Source organism: Rana temporaria, chromosome 6, assembly GCF_905171775.1.
Source record: "Rana temporaria chromosome 6, aRanTem1.1, whole genome shotgun sequence".
In the NCBI taxonomy this organism is placed as follows: domain Eukaryota; kingdom Metazoa; phylum Chordata; class Amphibia; order Anura; family Ranidae; genus Rana; species Rana temporaria.
The window spans coordinates 95,085,554-95,107,302 of record NC_053494.1 but is presented as its reverse complement, the minus strand read 5'-3'; the positions used below and the strand labels follow the sequence as shown (position 1 = coordinate 95,107,302).

The 21,749-nt window shown below is 44.4% G+C and overlaps 1 protein-coding gene across 2 annotated transcripts in view; it reads right to left on the bottom strand.

Moving 5' to 3' along the window:
* Window positions 1-21,749, bottom strand: part of GTF3C1 (general transcription factor IIIC subunit 1) — a 307,903-nt gene that overhangs the window by 98,747 nt on the left and 187,407 nt on the right. For both annotated transcript variants that reach the window (XM_040356997.1, XM_040356999.1), the window contains one exon: window positions 15,843-15,985. In XM_040356997.1, coding sequence (XP_040212931.1) covers window positions 15,843-15,985 — 143 coding nt within the window. The remainder of the gene's footprint in view (window positions 1-15,842; window positions 15,986-21,749) is intronic.

Sequence of the window (21,749 nt, the reverse complement as noted above, 5' to 3'; positions counted from 1 at the left end):
ACTCACAAGGGGAGGAGACCTGTGTGTGTTGCTCTGTACTGGGAACACAACATCGGTCTCCTCACCTGACAGGACCATGGATCTGTGCGTTTACACACACAGATCCACAGTCCTGATTGCGGGCAATCGTGGGTGCCCGGCGGACATCGCACCCGCCAGGCATGCGCACCGGGTCCCACACGCACCCTCTAGACGGCCGGGAAGCCCAGGACGTCATATGATGTCCACCCAGGATGGGAGATCTGTGGATGTTATTTGACAATGAGCGGTAGGGAAGTGGTTAACCACCAACTGAAGCTTTAGCGCACCATTGCAGACAGGTGTATTGGTAAATCTAGAGCTTGGATTCTCCTGTTCCAGGCAGCCAATATACTGTTTTGAAGCAGTCTCGAATTAAACTGGTTATAAGGGATGGCTTCGAAGGAGGCCACCATCTTCCCCAATAATCTCATGCAAAGGCGAATGGATGGTCCCATCCTCGCTTTGACGATGCGGACCAGTTTATTTAGGGATTTGATCTTTGGCTCTGGAAGGAACACTCTGCTTTGGGCCATGTCTATGACCATGCCCAAATACTCTACCCTTCTTAGGGGTTGCACGGAGGACTTCTGTAGGTTTAGGATGCACCCTAAATGCTCTAGGTATTTTACCGTACTGAGCACACTGTGATTTAACCGTGTTACAGACTCTTCTATCAAAATTAGATCGTCTAGATAGGCCATCACTGCTATACCCTGCGCCCTTAGATTTGCCAGAAGCGGGGCCAGAACCTTTGTAAATACCCGGGGTGCAGTAGCCAAGCCAAAAGACAGAGCCACAAACTGGCAGTGGTGGTGTTCTCCCGCTAACCTTAGAAACTTCCGGTGAGTGGGATGGATAGGCACGTGTAAATACGCATCTTTGATGTCTATAGACGCCAAACATTCTCCACCCTGTAGGGTGGAGACCACCGATCGAATAGTCTCCATTTGGAAATGGCGAATGTTTAGATACTGATTCAGAGCTTTTAGATCCAGAATGGGCCTGACGTCTCCGTTTGGTTTTGGAACCACAAAGAGGTTTGAATAAAACCCCAAACCTTGCTCTTTCAGGGGAACTTCCGAGACCAGAAGAGAGATTCCAATGCTTGGAAGAAGGGTTTTTTTTTCAATGGATCTCTGGAGATGTTTGAGCTTAGGAACTGATAAGGTGGGATCTCTCGGAATTCCAGTTTGTACCCACTACCCACTTGTTCTGGATCTTTGCCTGCCAAGCTGCTGAAAATTGCTGAAGCCGTCCCCCACACTCGGCCAAGCAGGTGTGTCCCTTCACAAAGGGGCTTTGGGGTTCTGTTTGTTTTCTGGACCCACGGCTTTCCGTGACCCTGGGTCTTAGTTCTTGTGGCTGGCTGAGAATGCCGTCGCCACTGCCTGGAAGCTGAGGTTGCAGGAACCGGGGAGAGAGAGCGCTTAAAACATGGGCGTTTGTTATTTTTCTTATCGGATAACAGAGTAGTTTTACCACTTGAAATCTTTTGGATGTATTTATCCAGATCATCCCCAAAGAGTCGTTCTCCATGGAAGAGGAACGTTTTTTACATGGGGCTTCAGCTGACCAATGATTTAACCAGAGAATTCTGCGCATATGTACTAGCTGGAGCGTAAGGCAGGATGCCTGCTGGATAGATTCTCTAATGGCATCCACTGTAAAACATAAGGCCCTAGGGAGGTTCTCCCATAATTTGGCCTGATCCGGAGGAAGGTCCTTAAGTCCTTGTTTTACCTGTTCCTTCAGGACCTGACACATACCAACTGCTGCTACAGCAGGTTGGGTTACAGCACCGGCCATAAGAAAGGTGGAATTACGTAAAGATTCCATTATCTTCTCAGCAGGATCTTAAAACACCTGAGCATTGTTTACAGGACAAGTTCGTTTTTTATTCAGACCAAAGCATACTTAAGAGACACTAAAAGTTTTTTGAATTCTCTAGAACAAGTTGATCTGGCAGGGAATGAGCCAGTTTTATTAGTCACAGCAGATGTGTCTTCTCTTTACTCTATAATTCAACAGGAGGATGCTCTCCTTGCATTAAATTGGGCCCTCAGTCAAAGAGACAACCTCCCTCATGACCAAAAGGTGTTCATTAGACATGCCTTGGATTATTGCCTCTCCCACAACTATTTCTGGTACGCCAATACATTTTACACTCAGCAGAGAGGGGTGGGCAATGGGCGCCAAATTTGCACCCAGTATTGCCAATTTATTCATGGCAGAGTGGGAGGACAAGGTGATTTTTAAAGATCCAAGGGGTGAATTAATTTTTTATAAACGTTTCATCGATGACCTTTTCTTTATTTGGGCAGGATCCACTGAATCTTTAATTGCATTTTTAGAGATGCTGAATAACAATGACAATAATATTAAGCTCACGTCTCAATGGCACCATGAAGAGATCAATTTTTTATATGTGTGTATATTTCGTCAGAATAACAAATTGGAAACTATGGTATTTTTCTAAAAAACTGATAGAAACAGTTACCTACCAGTAGACATCACCCACTCTGGTTAAAAAATATTCCTAAGGGACAAATTATGAGGGTCAAACGAAATTGTTCCAATATGGATCATTTTAAATCACAATCCAAAATTCTCACCGATAGATTTGTTGCTAAGGGCTATAACCCTCAAATCTTGGAGAAAATTGTTATGGAAGTTGGAGCTTTACCCAGGGATATATGCCTAAGAGAAAATGATCTGACGTACTTACCCGTTAACAACATGAGAGAATGGGGTTTCATCTCTGGTTTCCATACACAGTACAAAGAAGTGGAGTCTATTTTTAAACATCACTGGCATGTGCTGTTGGATAAAATTGGGGCCTGTTCTGCCACCGGTGCCACAGTTTATTTACAGAAAAGCGATAAACTGCGGTGATCGGGTGGTAAAGAAGGTGCTGGACCCCCCGACTAGGTCTCTATCCTTTTGGAACCATAATGGCTTCTTTGCGTGCAGAAAGTGTAAGGCCTGTAGGGAAGTATCGAAACTCCTGAGAGGGATCGACAACTTCGTATCTACTTCCAATAACCAGAGTTTTGATATCAAACAAGTCATCACTTGCAATAGCACGCATGTGGTCTATGCTTTAAAATGCCTGTTTTTTTAAATGGGATATGTTAATGGATCCGATATGGGAAGAAAAAAATGAGACATCTCTGTGTCCTAAACCGCTCTGCTTAGGAGTGGAAAGGGTTAAATTTACATATGTGATGTGCGTTGCCCTCTGTCGGGTGAACTGATGTTCCCAGTATTGCTTAAATGCTTTTGAAAACGCTGAGCTAATTAGTCCCAAACACTTGGCCTCCGTGGGCTTGTATGTTTTACACCTATTCGGTCGAGGGTATTGGTCACACATCGTAGCTCTGCCTCCGATTGGCTGAAGTCCGGGAGGTGGGACAGGTTCTCGCATACTTATTCTGGTGTAGAGCGTCATGAGACCACGCCCTCAGATGAAGTTCGGAAGTGACGAAACGCGTCAGTGCCGTGGTCTCGACACTACACCAGGAAGTGACGTTCTGCGTTCCATTGAGCGATACCCGGAAATGTCTGTCATCACACAGACGGCCGTGCTGACCAATATTTATGACTCTTGAAGCACACTCACTTTATTCTGCTGCATTTTAAATTGTTTTATGTACGTATATATTGAGAGGGGGGCACATGTGGAACATTAAAATCTTAACTATATTACGCTATGGTCTGCATTCTTTATTGTTTGCATGAGCCCATTGGAGCCTATCTCTCTATATATGATGGTGTAAGGAGGTTCTAAGAGGAGAAGGAAGACTGTGATCTTAAGGCAATATATACTTATCCTTGGGGTAAGTGCATCCCCGAGAGGGGCGCTTTGTGGTCACGTGGTGTTATAAAGGTGAACGGTGGTGTGAAAAGAAGATTCTTATATTGCTGCTACGAACAAACTATTCTGTTTTAGCACCTCTCTTTCATTCACCCAATCCTCCATTTCCTTTATGAAGAATAGTACATAAAGAAGTTTGTTCATTTCATCAAGAACAAAAGCGCTACTACAATATTTATTGGACTTTTTCTCGATTTATTGTTTACATATATTCGTTTCAACTTAAGTGGCTGCTACCTACTCATATGTGATTTATGGTGTTTATCACCATTGTTTATTATATCTAGTTCATTTCTTATTTTTCATTTTTTCAACCCCCTGAGCGCTGAGCTGTGCTGAAAGTAGAGGGTCGTTTTAGCACTTTTGTATTAGGTTTTTATTCACACAAGAAAATGCCGCATCTACTGTAGGCAGCCTCCATTTATTGGTACATTTTTCCTCCATAGGATAAAGAACTTCAAATTTCCTAGGAGGAGAAAAACGCTTGCCTGGATGTAGCCAGTCTGCGTAAATAAGATTCCCCAATAGAGGATGAACCGGAAAGGAACATGCAGCCTTTGGGGATTTTAATGAACCCAGGGAGGAAACAGGCGAGTCAGATAGCCTAGGGGAGGGCAATTTAAACGTAGAACGCACTGGTTCAGCATAACATTTCACCTGCAGCTTATGAACCTGGGAAGCAGGAAAAATGTTTCTCTGAAACCCCTGATCCATCCGACTGCTCGTCATCCTTCTCCCCTGCTAGAGATGCATCCTCATCAGACTTTTCAGATGGGGTATATAAAACAATAGAAGGGGACCTACTCCGCTTTTTACCCTTCTGAGAGGATGCTGCGATTAAGGTAGCAATTATTCCTTCTAAATTGTTTAAAGCTGCTGCCAAAGTATCCTCCGTGACATTTACAGGAGCTGGTACAACTGGAGAGGCTGCTATGCCAGATAACGGCAATGGCTCATCCTGCACAGGTGCTTCCGGTCTTACAGAAGAGGAAAGGACTAAGCAGGAATGGCTAGAGCCCCCTGATTCAGGTAGCGATGCTTTAGTGCCTTTCTTAGATGTCCCTGAACCCCTCTTATGGGAAGACATAGTCCTGTGCCAAAGCAGAGGTACAAAAATAAGTGCATACAGTACTGTGCTAGTTTAGCATAAGCAACTAATTGCACAGCCTGATGCTGAGTAGGCGTCCAGGGTGCCTGTATATAACACACAGAGAAGCTTACATGACCCCAAGGCTGCTGTGTCTCCTTTTGCAGACTTCTGAGGCTCTTTTAAAAACTCCTGATTCGCGCATGCGCAGTAGAACGGCGTGCACGCTCTCGTGGCCACGCCCCCTCTCTTCCCCAGCCCTGTACCTTCAAAAGCGCCCCCCGCACGCGTGTAGGGAGATGGTGGCGCGCTGGGCAGGCAAGGAGAGAGGAGGGAGCGCTTCTGGGACCCCCTGTCCAACAAGGCACCATGTGATTTCCCTTGGTAAGAGCTCTGCAGCGAAGGAAGCGTGCTCTCTAAGGAGCTGCTGACACTGAGCTTTTCGGTCTTGGTAAGAAACATCAGCACTCCCTCTAATGGCGGATACAGGTAAGACAAGCACTACTCAAATAAGAAAGTCCTTAAAGTCTTTTTCCAACTTAGGATCTTTCTGGCTTACCTTTACCCCGTGGCAGGACTGCTGAAGACCAGACAGTACCCATCTTCACCAATCACGGCGGGTATGTTGTGCCAACCTTCAGTGATATGGGTTTCTACTTAAAGGAGACCTCTTCCCTGGGCCTTGTAAAAGACTCTGCCAGAAACTTTTGCGCTTTTTTATGTATAGCGAAAGTACTGGACCCTAGTGCCAAGTCCTCCAGAGAGAGACATTACAGGCAAAACCTTGGTCTTCTGCGAGGTCCGGGTACCATCCATTTAGGCTTATAAAATGAGCATTTTGGATGGATCCGATTGCACAGCCCTTTTGACTCGTCTTCATTGGGTGTGCCAGTGTCCAATCACCTCTGGTGAACTATACAACCCACTATGTAATGATTAAAGGCTGTGTCCCGTGGTGTACGATATTGAAAATTGGGTTTGATAGACCGCTGCGCAAATACAGTGTGACATAAAATATTGCAACAACCACCATTTTATTCTCTAGGGTCTCTGCTAAAAAATACATATGTTTGGAGAAGTAATTTTCTAGCATAAAATACTGATTTTAACTTGTAAGTGTCCGAACGGGGTTTGGTCTCTAAGTAGTTACGTGGTAGTCCTAACAATTAAATTCTCCCCTGCAATCATTAATGTGAGCCAAGTTCAGCCTTATATAAAAAACAGGGTGCAATCAGCGCAAATATATAGATCAAAAAATGATGATATTAAAAGTGTATTTATGTGATACAGACCCCCAGGGTTCAGATCACTGGTAATGCCAGCTGAACACTAAGGGAAATTCGCAAAAATCCTAAGCAAGTAAAAAATAAAATAGAAAAAGTGCAGCGCAAAACTCAAATATATAAATGATACTGGTATACTCAAACACCAATACCATAAGTGTGAATATGAATATGCAGAAAAAATGAAAAATAAAAAATAAAAAATTAAATACAATTCAAACAAACAGTCCAAAAGTCCATAAGTGTCAGAAGATGAGTGAATTAAACGAAAATAAATCTCCACCACGTGACAATCCACCAAAATTTTGAAGTGATCCCTCCACCGTTGTAGATGGCTACTCTCACCTTCATATATGGACCACTGAGTTAACAGATGGTCAATAAAGCAAATCAAATAGGCAGGTCATGAACAGGAACCAGGCTGATGTATTAGATCCTCATAAGACAACCAAACCGCAAAGGACAGGTGCATGTAAAGAGATAATCACAGACTAAGTGCTCACTGTTGCAATGTGTGGATTTATTCTTTAAAAGAAGCAAAAGTCAGGCTACTCACATTTTGCCAGACAAAAAACGGCATGAAGTAACAAACTTTAGGAATGAACAGCAGATGAGCGACGTGATGTTTCAGGCTCCTAGGAGCCTGAAACATCACGTCGCTCATCTGCTGTTCATTCCTAAAGATTATGGTATTGGTACTTATGGTATTGGTGTTTGAGTATACCAGTATCATTTATATATTTGAGTTTTGCGCTGCACTTTTTCTATTTTAAGTTCAGCCTTATGCCTCAAAATGAAAACAAATACTAGTTCTACCTTGATTTTGCAGTATCCAGTGCTGTCATATGACTTCAATTCTACTTCCTTCTGAGCCTAAAAGCAGCCAATGGGCGTGGTTACTGAAAGTTAGTGACATCACTTCCAGGCAGTGACCCCGTTCCAGTGTAGTCAGTGGGCGTATACAGGATGGGAAGAGCTGATCATAGGTTCCTGCACAGTGTTCTCTCATCAGTAAGGATTCATTGTATATCCTAATTCATGAAGGAATAAAAACCTCTATCCACACAGGGGGAGGTGCAGTGCATACACAGTGGGGCAAAAAATAGGATATTTGTACTCACCGTAAAATCCATTTCTCTGAGTTCATGGACGGACACAGCAGCAATTGACCTTAGGTTCAGGAGAGACTAGGCAGAAAAAACAGCACTTCAAGTGTTAAAATACTTCTCACCTGGGCTGACTGGACACTCCAGAACGCCCCCAGCCGGAGAGGCTGGCATCCGTCGTGACCACTGTCCGATAGCACGGCAGGAATAATTTCCTGGTCCGAAGTACCGGAGATGTCAGCCACCACACTAGGGAGGACCTGACCAGGCGACTCACCCAAATCTGGTAATCCAGAGACGAAGGGAGCTTGTCCCAACGTGACAGAATCTCTTTCTGTAACACTCGGGTGTGGAATTGGGCATATGGAAACGCCTCGAAAGAGGCTACCACGGGACCCAGAATTCTCTTTCAAAAGCGAAGACCACATCTGGGTCGCTAACCGCTGCACTGCAGATTGCAGTGTCTGGAGTTCTTCCGTCGAGAGAAAAACTCGCTTCTGAGGAATCGAGGACCAACCCCAGGTATTCCAGTCGCTGAGACGGTACCAACATTGACTTCCGGACATTCAGTAGCCACCTGAATCTTTTGGAGGGGCTGGCAGGTGATGGACCATCCTCTCCTAAGATTGAGCTTAAAGAAGCTCTCAGGAGAAGGTCGTCCAGGTATCCCACAATAGCGATTCCGCGCTGCCTTAGCAGGGCCAGAATCGGAGTGATCACTATTGTGAAAACTCGTGGTGCCGAAGCCAGGCCGAAGGGGAGGGCCACAAACTGAAAATGGTCCTCTTCGACCGCAAAACGCAGAAACCTCTGGTGTTTTGCGCGTATGGGAATATGCAGGTACGCTTCCTGAGTACCCAAGGACGCCCCAAAGTCCCCCTGATGGAGAGTCGCCACTACAGAGCGAACAATTCCATCCTGAACCTTTGCACTTTGACAAAGGAGTTAAGGGCCTTAAGGTCCAGGATTGGACGGACCCCTTCCTTCTTTGTGGACTACAAACAGATTGAAGTAAAAACCCCTGAAACCGTTCCCTTGAAGGAACCGGTATAATCACTCCCTTGACCAGCAGATCCTGACCAGCCCCTGACAGGGCCACCCGGAGGAAGCTGGAAGGAAAAATCTGTTTGGTGGACAAGAGAGAAACTCTATCTTGTACCCCGAGGAAATTACCTCGCAAACCCAGCGGTCGGAAAGAGGGATCTCCACCGAGCCGCGCATCCGCAAAGTCGGCCCCCCACTCGAGTGTCTGGCGGGGGCAGACCTACATGCAGAAGCAGGCTTGTTGGGCTTGCGGTACCAGGTGCGCTTTTGATCTACAGCGGGCACCTTAGCACCCTGGAAAACGTTTTCCTGCCGCACCTGGGGGGCGAAAAAAACGCTTGGGGGAGGTAAAGGAGGGACCCTGCTTATGACGAGGCTCCTACCCTTCCCAGATTGTGGGAGCAGAGTGCTCTTACCCCCTGTAGCATCTATAATGATGTCATCCAGGGACGCCCCAAAAAGCCGTGCACCCTTCAAGGGTAAGTCCCCTAAGGACCTTTTAGAGGTTTGGTCCGCAGACCAACACTTTAGCCACCCAAGGTGGCATAGTACCACCGCGTGGGCGGAGGCCCTGGAGAGCAAGAGGAGCGTATCCAGGACCAATTCACAGACAAACTGCAGGTCCTGCACTAACTGGTCAGCCGGGCCCACACAGAGCTCAGGAGCATTATGCGCCTCCAGCTCCTGCAGCAGGGACTTTGCCTGCTCGGTAATTGTCTGCGACACTAGAGCTCCGGCCAAATCCGGTCTCACTGCCGACCCCACTACTGTGAACATGGAGCGGGCCACAGCCTCAGCTCTCCGCGGGGTCCATAAAGGCAGGAGCCCCTTCCACAGGTAACGTGGCAGACTTGTTGAGTCTGGACACAGGGGGGTCCGCTGACGGAGGACTTTTTTTTTTTTTAAAGTCTTCCTCAAGAGGATAACTGGCCGCAAAGTATTTTGGTACATCAAAAACCTTCTGCGGCCGATCCCATTCCTTGTATAATATTTTGTCCAGGTAAGGAACAGAAGGAAACACTTTTGCGGTGCGGGGCGGCGTGCGGAACCCAAAAGGGACCAGCATCTCTGATGACTCCGCCGTCCTCAAGTTTTTGAGTATCCCGCACCGCAGTGATAAGAGCTCCAACAAAACGCCTTATCAAGCACTGACCCTGAAGCAGAGTAATCCTCACTGACCGTGTGGGCTAAGCCTGCAACATCTGACATGACAGAACCAGAGCCAGCAGCAGGGCCTGGTTCCGTGTCAGAGCCGTCCCCAGAAGCAGGCGCAGGGAGGGGGTTTTTACCCCCCTTCTGGCCGCTTGTCACTTCAATCCTGGCGATAAACGCCTAAGGGACTGCCGTATGGGCTCTACAGAGACCGCAGAGGCACTAAGGGTTAACTCAGGCATGGTTGGGGTAGAAGCCTCTGTTCAGACTCCATGTTGACCCACCACTATGCCGCCCTAGTACTGCAAGGCAAAGACCCACAGGTCACCCTCCCGGCCGCAAAACAGAGAGCAGGGGACCCCCAGGTACTCACCACCCGGCCAGGCTGTAGTGCTGCTGTCCGCTCTGCGCCATCCCTCAGGAAGCAATTTGCGGGCCGCAAAATGGCGGGCATACACGTGTTTAAAGCAACAGTGACACAGCAGAAAACACAGCCCAGCACACACAGCAACTCAAGTACAACAAATTAATAAGAAGGGAGAAGCTGCTGCTCCAGGTGAGCACACCTGAGCAATTAATGTCCTCTCAGAAACAGGTGGGTGCCTGCAATGCATGAGGCAAAAACTTGAAGGCAGGGTATGGACAGCCGCACACCAATGAATCTTAAAAAGTAAGCCTTGAATGGTGAAAAAGGAAAGGCACTACAAAAAATTTATAGCACCACACAGCAGCACAGCCCCCGTAGTGACAGAGCCCCAGGCGGACACCCCCCCCCCCCTTACAGCCACCACCCAGCAAGGAGAAGGGGAGGAAGGGAGAGAGAAAAGCAGGGCGGACCCTCATTCGACCTCCCCAGGAAAGCACCAGCCATACCACCTTGCCAGGGCAAGGGACCACTACTTACCCATCTTGCGACCACCGGCTGGAGGCATTCCGGAAAGAACCAACATCCGCTAAACAGCATGGCTGTCGGCCAGACACACTGTGACAAAGCCATAGAGACCGGTCATATGTGTGCCCTGGAACATGTAGTTCCCCGGCCACCCCTGGAGCAATGGGGCATGTCGTGAACGACCCAGGGCTGAGGGCCGGCACACGCACGATGGCCGAGCATGGGGGGGACTACAAGAATCAAGATCAAGCCTGTCACCCAGTCGGCAGTTGATAGTAGTCTCAGGAACAAAAATGCAGGAACAAAAAATAAAAGCGAAAAAAAAACGCAAAAAAATTCCAGAGTACATGGACTCTAGAAGGTTATGTCTCTCCTGACGCTAGGCAGAAAAAAACTGGGGCTGCTGAGGCAGAGTGAGGGATATACCCGGGGCCCCGCCCCCTGGGAGGAGCTATACTGAGAAGTGTTTTAACTCTTGAAGTGCTGTTTTTTTTGCCTAGTCTCTCCTGAAAGGAAGGATGATAAACCTAAGGTCAATTGCTGCTGTGTCCGTCCATGAACGGAAGAGAAAAGTATTTAGTCAGCCACCAATTGTGCCAAGTTCTCCCACAGAGGTCTGTAATTGTCATCATAGGTATACATCAACTATGAGAGAAAATGTGGAAACAAATCCAGAAAATCACATTGTCCGATTTGGAAAGAATGTATTTGCAAATGATGGTGGAAAATAAGTATTTGGTCAATATCAAGAGTTCATCTCAATACTTTGTTATATATCCTTTGTTGGCAATGACAGAGGTCAAATGTTTTCTGTAAGTCTTCACAAGGTTGTCACACACTGTTGCTGGTATGTTGGCCCATTCCTCCATGCAGATCTCCTCTAGAGAGCAGTGATGTTTTGGGGCTGTCGCTGGGCAACGTGGACTTTCAACTCCCTACAAAAGGTTTTCTATGGGGTTGAGATCTGGAGACTGGCTAGGCCACTCCAGGACCTTGAAATGCTTCTTACGAAGCCACTTCTTCGTTGCCTGGGTGGTGTGTTCGGGATCATTGACATGCTGAAAGACCCAGCCACGTTTCATCTTCAATGCCCTTGCTGATGGGAGGAGGTTTGCACTCAAAATCTCACAATACATGGCCTTGATTCATTCTCTCATGTACATGGATCAGTCATCATGTTCCCTTTGCAGAGAAACAGCCCCAAAGCATGATGTTGCCATCCCCATGCTTCACAGTAGGTATGGTGTTCTTTGGTTGTAACTCAGCATTCTCTCTCCTCCAAACACGACGAGTTGTGTTTCTAATCCTCTTCTGGATCATCCAAATGCGCTCTAGCAAACCTCAGACAGGCCCGGACATGTACTGGCTTAAGCAGGGGGACACGTCTGGCACTGCAGGATCTGAGTTCCTTGCGGCGCAGTGTGTTACTGATGGTAGCCTTTGTTACGTTGGTCCCAGCTCTCTGCAGGTCATTCACTAGGTCCCCCTGTATGGTTCTGGGATTTTTGCTCACCGTTCTTGTGATCATTTTGGCCTCAAGGGGGAAGATCTTGCGTGGAGCCCCAGATCGAGGGAGATTATCAGTGGTCTTGTATGTCTTCCATTTTCTAATTATTGCTCCCACAGTTGATTATTTCACACCAAGCTGCTTGCCTATTGCAGATTCAGTCTTCCCAGCCTGGTGCAGGTCTACAATTTTTTTCTGGTGTCCTTCGACAACTCTTTGGTCTTCACCATAGTGGAGTTTGGAGTGTGACTGTTTGAGGTTGTGGACAGGTGTCTTTTATACTGATAACAAGTTCAAACAGGTGCCATTAATACAGGTAATGAGTGGAGGACAGAGGAGCCTCTTAAAGAAGAAGATACAGGTCTGTTAGAGCCAGAAATCTTGCTTGTTTGTAGGTGACCAAATACTTATTCCACCATAATTTGCAAATAAATTCTTTCCAAATCAGACAATGTGATTGTCTGGATTTGTTTCCACATTTTGTCTCTCATAGTTGAAATATACATATGATGACAATTACAGGCCTCTCTCACCTTTTTAAGTGGGAGAATTTGCACAATTGGTGGCTGACTAAATACTTTTTTTGCCCACTGTATATAGCATAGTTGTGCACAGGAGAGCTCTGGGGTCTCAGCTCACAGTCTACAATGATCATAGTACAGGCAACCACAATAAGGCTCCGTTTCCATTAGTGTGACTTGTCATGCGACTTTGGACACAAAGTTGCATGACAACTCACAGCCTATTGATTTCAATGGCACCCCGTTCACATCTATGCGACTTTGAAAATAAACGAATTTGAGAGGGTACATGGAATTCTTTGATGTAACATTTGATCCAGAGAGTGTAAAGTTGGATCAAAGCTGCAATCAAAGTTGCAAAGTCACACTCCAAAGTCGCATTCTAGCCTTAGGCTACGTTTCCACTAGTGCGACTGCAAAGCTGTGCGATTTTGAGCGCAGCGTTGATCCAACTTTACACTCTGGATCAAAGTAGTGCAGGAACCTTTTCAAAATTACTGATTTTCAAAGGTGCAAAGATTGGAAAAAAATTTTTTTACTGGACTTCCACTTGACGCCATATAGCGGTTTGTAAGAAGTGTGTGTGTCTCTGTGTGCCGCAATGAGCAAAACATACTTACCAGGCTTGCCTGTTCTGTCTCTCTCAGGCAGCTAGGAACCAAAATAAGGCAGAGAAGACAGGAAATTATCCTTCTCTGTCTGACTAAGGATAGGTGGAATGGGGGCGCCGCTGTGCAAGACAGGGGCGGTTAGAATGAACAGTAGCCATACCTGCATAGGAGAGAAGGGCGTTTTCAAGACGGCATGCAGAATTCAGATAAAGGGGAAAAAAGGTTGTAAGAACAGGAAGAAGCCGGTTGTCTGGCTTGATTATTCTTTCAACGCTTGGCAATCAGCTATACAAAAAATGAATAATGTCAAAGATAAAGATATTTTACATATAATAGAAAGATTTTCATTTTTGACTGTACTTTCACTTTACTGACTTAATTTACAGACCAAAAGTTTATTCCTTTGATCTAAAAGAACTAAAAACTATACTTTTGTTTAAAGTTCTCTCCAAAGCTTACACATTTGTCAGCTGCGAGCAGTGAATGTCTCTGCACTGTATGAATCGAAACAATTCTGGGTTAAAGCGGTGGTTCACCCTCCTTAACAACAATGCAGCATAAAATCCGGCATAGTAGCGCGAGCTACACTATGCCGGTCTTAATTTTTTTATCCCCGTACTCACGGTTATATCGTACATAGACGATTCCGTCTGCCGCGGGGAATGGGCGTTCCTAGCAAGAGGGAGGGTGATTGACGGCCGGCTCTGGCACGTCACGCTCCCCGAATACAGCCGGAGTAGGTCTCGGCTCTTCACAGGCTATGCGCAGGCGCCTTGAAGAGCCAAGCCTATTTCGGCTATTTCCGGAGAAGCGTGACGTGCCACGGCCGGCCGTCAATCACCTTCCCTGTCCATAGGAACGCCCATTCCCCGGAATCTTCTATGTACGCTATAACAGTGAGTACGGGGGAAAAAAAATTAAGACCGGCATAGTGTAGCTCGCGCTACTATGCCGGATTTAATGCTAGAGGGAAAAAAAAATATATATTTTTTTAATATAGGGTGAACCCCCGCTTTAAGATCGTGAGGGGGGTTGAATCGAGATCGCAATTTTTTTATGCTTAATCGTGCAGCTCTACACAAGGGTCAGTCAAAGACCACTGACTTATCCACAAACAAAACAATACATGTAAACCACTGCAGAGCAAGGGGGGGATGGAGAGGATGGTGAATTCGGTCAATAACGTCACTAACATACAATGGACAGGGACCCATTACAAACAATATTTAAAGTGGTTGTAAACAGCTATACAACCTCCCCCCAAACCAAGCTGTAAGCTGATTGGAAGCAGGCGAGGCCCCTTAACCAGATGCCTTTATGCCTAGATCTGCAGTGTGTCCTCAGAGGGGTACTCACAACAGCCTTTAGGTTGAGAAGGGTCATTGTCTGGAGCACAGATAGTGTCCTTGGATTGATGTGCAGTTTACTGCCAGGAGCACTGCTGAACTGGTCCTCTGGGACTGGAACACAGCATGCTGGGTACAGGGGAAGTCTGTAGTCCAGATCCACCACAGCAGATCGTCTTATTCCAGGAGTAGGATGTTAAGGAAAAGTCTTATCCTTTACTCTCCCTCCTCCATGGGGATAACCCCAAAATGAACTTTAAGTACTGGGCTCCACTGCAAGCAAAACACAGCCCTGGACCTCTATAGCAGTGGTCATCAACCTTGTCCTGCAGGGCCCACTAACAGGCCAGGTTTGCAAGATAACTGAAATACATCACAGGTGATATCATTTGCTGCTCTAGTGATTGCAGTATTCTAGTCTGCATCTCCCCAAGGTAATACATAAAACCTGGCCTGTTAGTGGGCCCTGCAGGAATGGTTGATGACCACTGCTCTATAGCATAAGGTTTCCTCCAAAAAGAGAGCTAACCAGTGAGAAGACAACCCGTCATCTAAGAATATTAGCAAAAAACTGAAGTTTGCTGGAGCGATTATATAGGGGATGTCGCTGCAGTTATCTTTATTTTTGCCAGTGTCCCATCATCTAAAAGGTAGCTGCATATAACCCATGGTTATGACCAACATTCTGTGTGCTGTGTTATAGGATTAAGATACAGGAAAGACTGCACCTAGCCAGAGGTCCTGCCAAGGTAGAATGTGAGAAACGCAAGGAGAAGTTTATTCTAACACTTAATCAGGGATGCTTAGCCTTACGACTTAAACTCAGATAGGCCCAATTTAAAGTGTTTCTATATTTTAATGCAGTCACTTTTATTAAGCATTATTGTGCATCCCCAGGCCACAAATTATACCTCTCAACTATTTCCACTCCATCAAGATCTTGCTATGTTGCCTCATGAGCAGCACAAAGCATCTTCAGAACATTTTCTCTTTTGGGGTCCTATGCATGCACAATTTTACTTCCATTGCAGGGTTGTAACCTGACAAAGTATGACCCCTATAGGCTTACAACCAATCCGCAATGACTGAATGCAAACTGTGGCAAATAGACAGGACTCTACAGAGAAGATTTTTAAAGACAGGCTATGCAGAGCCAAGCAGACCACACACTCAAGGTCATATTGGAGCATGCAGAGGTGAATAGTTGATTTAGGAAGGGGGGCAGGATACAAAAATGTTGGCAACACTTTAGTACTAAAAGGGAGGTCAGAAACTGAGGAGACATTTTTAGTTATCCAGTAAAAACATTTAGGTGCTCTGAAAGGAAAAGGTGCAATTTAATCATGGATCATCAAAAATTTGGACTATCCTCTGTTTGTTTATGCTGTACTGACTTACTTGTAATTAAGATATGTCTGAGGATTCTTCATTATGTAACGAGCTCTTCTTCCAATAGAGTGTGATGTTTTATCCAATGACTCTTCAAAGCTGGAATGCATAATATCTCTGACCACTTGCCAGGGCACAAATGGTCCATTCACCTAAATAAAATAACAAATTGTTTTGCATATTAGTACTTGAAATTGTTTGTTTTACACTTAAAGCGGAACTTCAGCCTTTTTTTTTTATCTTTCCATCTATTAACCTTCCTGGCGGTGTTCCCGAGACTGACTAGGGGTTAGATTTTCCTGCTACGATCGGTAACCCCGAGTCAGTCTCGGGCTTGCCTCGCTAGATCCACAGGCACTTTTTACTTACCTTGTCCCTGGATCCAGCGATGCCACCGCGCTGTGTGAGCGAGCGGGACCTCGCTCGATTCACCTAGTGCCTCCGTGTGACGCCGATCTCCGTTCCCTGCGACGTTACGACGCACGGGGACGGAGAACGGCGCCAAATTAAAAAACGTAAACAAACACCTTACATACAGTATACTGTAATCTTATAGATTACAGTACTGTATGTAAAAAAAACACACCCCCCCTGTCCCTAGTGGTCTGTCCTGTGTCATGCATGTCATTTTATATAATAAAAACGTTCTTTCTCCCTGCAAACTGTAGATTGTCCATAGCAACCAAAAGTGTCCCTTTATGTCAAAAATAGTTTTAGATCAGCTAAAAAACAGCGATAATAAATTATAATCACTTGCAGAATTGTGCGATAGCGATTTGTGGGGAAATTCGTCATAAAAAAAAAAAAATAATGACAGCAACAATTCTGCAACTGAGCAAATTTCAGTGATTTTAATTTGATTACATTATTGAATAATTTTTATTATAATTATATTATTATTTGTTATAATTATTTATAATTATTTATTATATTATAATTTATAATTTTGTTTTTAAAAAAATGTCATACCCGGGATGCCTATTAGAATCTTGTTTGGTCAGATTTAAGTGAGTTATTTCTAAAAATTACAGACCTACAATATAAAACGCCAAATTTCCTTGCAAATAATGGTACCGCTTTCAGCATGTTTTTTCTGAAAGAATCATACCGCCAGGGAGGTTAAATCTTCTGCCCTTGTTTTAACTTTGGACAGTAAGCCCCGGTTCACACTGCTGCATTTTGACATGTGATTTGACATGTCAAATCGACGGCATTTGCCGGCAACGACACCGTCCTAATCGTTACGACGCTGCACCAATTTCAAAAAGTCATTTCTGTGCTACTTTTTACAATTTTGGCCTGTGATTTACACTGGCATCTGTGCAGAAACCTGCACAGATGTCTCTGTAATTGCAGCCGAAATCGGAACTGCCAGCGGGAGTCAGCTGAACTTGCACGGCTTCACTCCCGCAGCCCAGTGTGAACCTGGGCCAAAACATTTTTTTCTGCCAGTAAATACCTTATACAGCCCACTTCCTGTTTCTTGCCTGGAAAAAAGTCTAGGCTTATGACATCAGTGAGAGTTTGCCAGGAAGGGAGGGGGGAGGAGTCATAAGAGGACCAATGAAAACGTAAATCCAGGAAGTGAACAGGCAGCAGCTTCAGCTGCCCACAGTTAAAATGATTGCAGCCAGACTTGGTGGAGGGAGATTTCTGCAGCATATTTAGCAATTACAAAATCACAGTATATATAAAATAATATGCAAAAAGATTGGAGGGAAGCCTCAAAATGGCAAAGATGGTTTTTTACAAATTATGTGAGCAGACTGCAGTTCCTCTTTAAGATTCATTTATCACATGTTAAAAAAACAGCATTACTTAACCCTTTCCAAGCTTATAAAATTAAAGTCCTTAATAATATTAAAAAAAAGTAAGTCAGGGGGAAGTGCAGGGTGCCAATGAAGCATACTTCCCATGAGTGTACAAATCTGAGGGACATTTGCAAAATATATATATATATAAAAAAAAAAAAAAAAAAAAAGAAGGATTTTCAATCATGTTTTCCTCCACTTTACACAGGTATTTTAAAGCAAGCCAATGGCTTGGTATTTATAACACCTATTTCACCATGCAAAATTTAAACCCAGCGATCCTGTCTCCCCACCTCAATCACTGGAAATGTATTTGATGCCTCCTAAAACACTTCAAAGGGTATCTAGAGAATAAAAAAAATAAAAAGGCACTTTGTTTTTTTTGTTTTAAGTTTTCCACCTTGTACTCACCTTAGGAGATCTAGTAAGAGCAAAAAAGGAAATTATACCACCCACCCTGGCTTCATCCTCCACAGTGGTTATACCCCCACACGGCACTTTAGGGACCAGGCTCTGTCGCAGGCAGACCACTATCCCGAACTTGTAAAGCACTGTGAGGCTTACTTTCCACAATGCACTACTTAGCAACAACAGCAAGAACCAGTGCATGGCAGCAACATTATAGGTCAGTACAGCATTTCCCATCAGACGGGGCCCCAGGCCTTGCCAAGAAGTCAACTGCTCCTGTAGCTGCAAGAGGAGTCTCAGTGGCTATGGTGAAGCAAGAATCAGAATCTTTGTGTAATGTCATCATTTGAAAAGAGAAACCTCAATAGAAAGAAGGTAAGCTTTTTTTCAATAAAGAAAAAAACATCCATCACAGAAGGGCATTAGAAAAAGACTGGGGCCAACACTCTCCAGCCTGCTATTTTTTGCCAGTGTCCAATCATCTATAGTATATTATATAATAATATTTATATTATTATATAATATACAGTGGGTACGGAAAGTATTCAGACCCCCTTACATTTTTCACTCTGTTATATTGCAGCCATTTGCTAAAATCATTTAAGTTCATTTTTTTCCTCAATGTACACACAGCACCCTATATTGACAGAAAAACACAGAATTGTTGACATTTTTGCAGATTTATTAAAAAAGAAAAACTGAAATATCACATGGTCCTAACTATTCACACCTTTGCTGTGACACTCATATTTAACTCAGGTGCTGTCCATTTCTTCTGATCCTAGAGATAGTTCTACACCTTCATTTGATTATACTGATTGGACTTGATTAGGAAAGCCACACACCTGTCTATATAAGACCTTACAGCTCACAGTGCATGTCAGAGCAAACGAGAATCATGAGGTCAAAGGAACTGCCTGAAGAGCTCAGACAGAATTGTGGCAAGGCACAGATCTGGCCAAGGTTACAAAAAAAAAATATTCTGCTGCACTTAAGGTTCCTAAGAGCACAGTGCCCTCCATTATCCTTAAATGGAAGACGTTTGGGATGACCAGAACCCTTCCTAGAGCTGGCCATCTGGCCAAACTGAGCTATCGGGGGAGAAGAGCCTTGGTGAGAGAGTTAAAGAACAACTCAAAGATCACTGTGGCTGAGCTCCAGAGATGCAGTCGGGAGATGGGAGAAAGTTGTAGAAAGTCAACCATCACTGCAGCCCTCCACCAGTCAAGGCTTTATGGCATTTCGGACCGACAGAAGCCTCAGTGCAAGACACATGAAAGCCTGCATGGAGTTTGCTAAAAAAGAAAACACCTGAAGGACTCCAAGATGGTGAGAAATAAGATTCTCTGGTCTGATGAGACCAAGATAGAACTTTTTGGCCTTAATGCTAAGAGTGTGGAGAAAACCAGGCACTGCTCATCACCTGTCCAATACAGTCCCAACAGTGAAGCATGGTGGTGGCAGCATCATGCTGTGGGGGGTTTTTTCAGCTGCAGGGACAGGACGACTGGTTGCATTTGAGGGAAAGATGAATGCGGCCAAGTACAAAGATTTCCTGGACCAAAACCTTCTCCAAAGTGCTTAGGACTTCAGACTGGGCCGAAGGTTTACCTTGCAACAACAAGACAATGACCCTAAGCACACAGCAAAGGAGTGGCTTCACAACAACTCCGTGACTGTTCTCGAATGGCCCAGCCAGAGCCCTGATTTGAACCCAATTTAGCATCTCTGAAGAGACCTAAAAATGACTGTCCACCAACGTTTACCATCCAACCTGACAGAACTGGAGAGGTTCTGCAAGGAGGAATAATGGCAGAGGAACCCCAAATCCAGGTGTGAAAAACTTGTTGCATCTTTCCCAAAAAGACTCATGGCTGTATTAGGTCAAAAGGGCGCTTCTACTAAATACTGAGCAAAGGGTCTGAATATTTAGGACCATGTGATATTTCAGTTTTTCTTTTTTAATAAATCTGCAAAAATGTCAACAATTCTGTGTTTTTCTGTCAATATGCGGTGCTGTGTGTACATTAATGAGGAAAAAAAAATTAACTTGATTTTAGCAAATGGCTGCAATATAACAAAGAGTGAAAAATGTAAGGGGGTCTGAATACTTTCCGTACCCACTGTATATATATATGCAGTGCCTTGAAAAAGTATTCATACCCATTGAAATTCTCCACATTTTGTCATGTTATTATTAACCACTTCATTACCGGCCCATAGTCATTTGACGTCCACAGATGGGATCTCCCATCCTGGGTGGACGTTATATGACGCCCTGGGCTTTGTGGGGGGATATCTGAATGATCCCTGCAGCTAGAGGCATCATTCAGATATCATTCTTTTGTGCCGGCGATTCTGTGCACGATAAGAACAATCATAGCGGCAGTTTCGCCGCTTGATCGTTCTTACAGAAGGCGGGAGGGGTCCTCTACATAAAGAGGACCTGTCACACACCATTCCTATTACAAGGGATGTTTACATTCCTTGTAATAGGAATAAAAGTGATTAAAAAAAAAAAAAAAAAGTAAAAAAAAAAAAAGTGTATTTTTTTTTTAAAATAAAATAAATAATACTTTTTTCTTTTTTAAATGCCTCTGCCCCGGCAGCTCGCGCTCAGAAGCGAACGCACACACAAGTCCCGTCCACATATGTAAACGCCATTCAAACCACATATGTGAGGTATTGCCGCGTGCGTTAGAGCATGTGCAACAATTCTAGCACTAGACCTCCTCTGTAACTCTAAACTGGTAACCTGTAAAAAAAATTAAAGCGTCGCCTATGGAGATTTTTAAGTACTGAAGTTTGGCGCCATTCCATGAGTGTGTGCAATTTTTAAGCATGACATGTTAGGTATCTATTTACTCGGCGTAACATCTTTCATATTTTACAAAGAAATTGGGCTAACTTTACGGTTTTGTTATTTTTTTAATTCATGAAACCATTTTCTTTTCCCAAAAAAAGGCATTTTAAAAATTATTGCGCAAATACCGTGCAAGATAATAAGTCGCAATGACCGTCCCTTTATTCCCTAGGGTTTCTGCTAAAAAAACATATATAATGTTTGGGTGTTCTGAGTAATTTTCCAGCAAAAGAATGAGGATTTGTACATGTAGGAGAGAAGTGCCAGAATAGGCCCGGTATTGAGGTGGTATAAAAAGCCCTGTATTAAAGTGGTTAAAAACTTAAATGTATTCTATTGGGATTTTATGTGATAGACCAACACAAAGTGTCACAATTGTAGAATGTTTTTCATTTTTTTTTTACAAATAAATATCTGAAAAGTGTGGCATGCATTTGTATTCAGCCCCCTTACTCAAATCTAGTAGAGCCAATTGCCTTCAGAAGTCACCCAATTAGTAAATAGAGTCCACCTGTATGTACTTTAATCTTTGTATGAAGCCTTCAGAGGTTTGTTAGAGAACCTTGGTGAACAAGCAGCATCATGAAGGCTAAGGAACACACCAGACAGGTCAGGGATAAAGTTGTGTAGAAGTTTAAAGCAGGGTTAGGTTATAAAAAAAAATATCCCATGCTTGGAACATTTCACAGAGCACTGTTCAATCCATCATCCAAAAATGGAAAAAGAGTATGGTACAACTACAAATCTACCAAGACATGGCAGTCAACTGACAGGCCGGTCAAGGAGAGCATTATTCAGAAAATCAGCCAAGAGGCCCATGGAAACTCTGAAGGA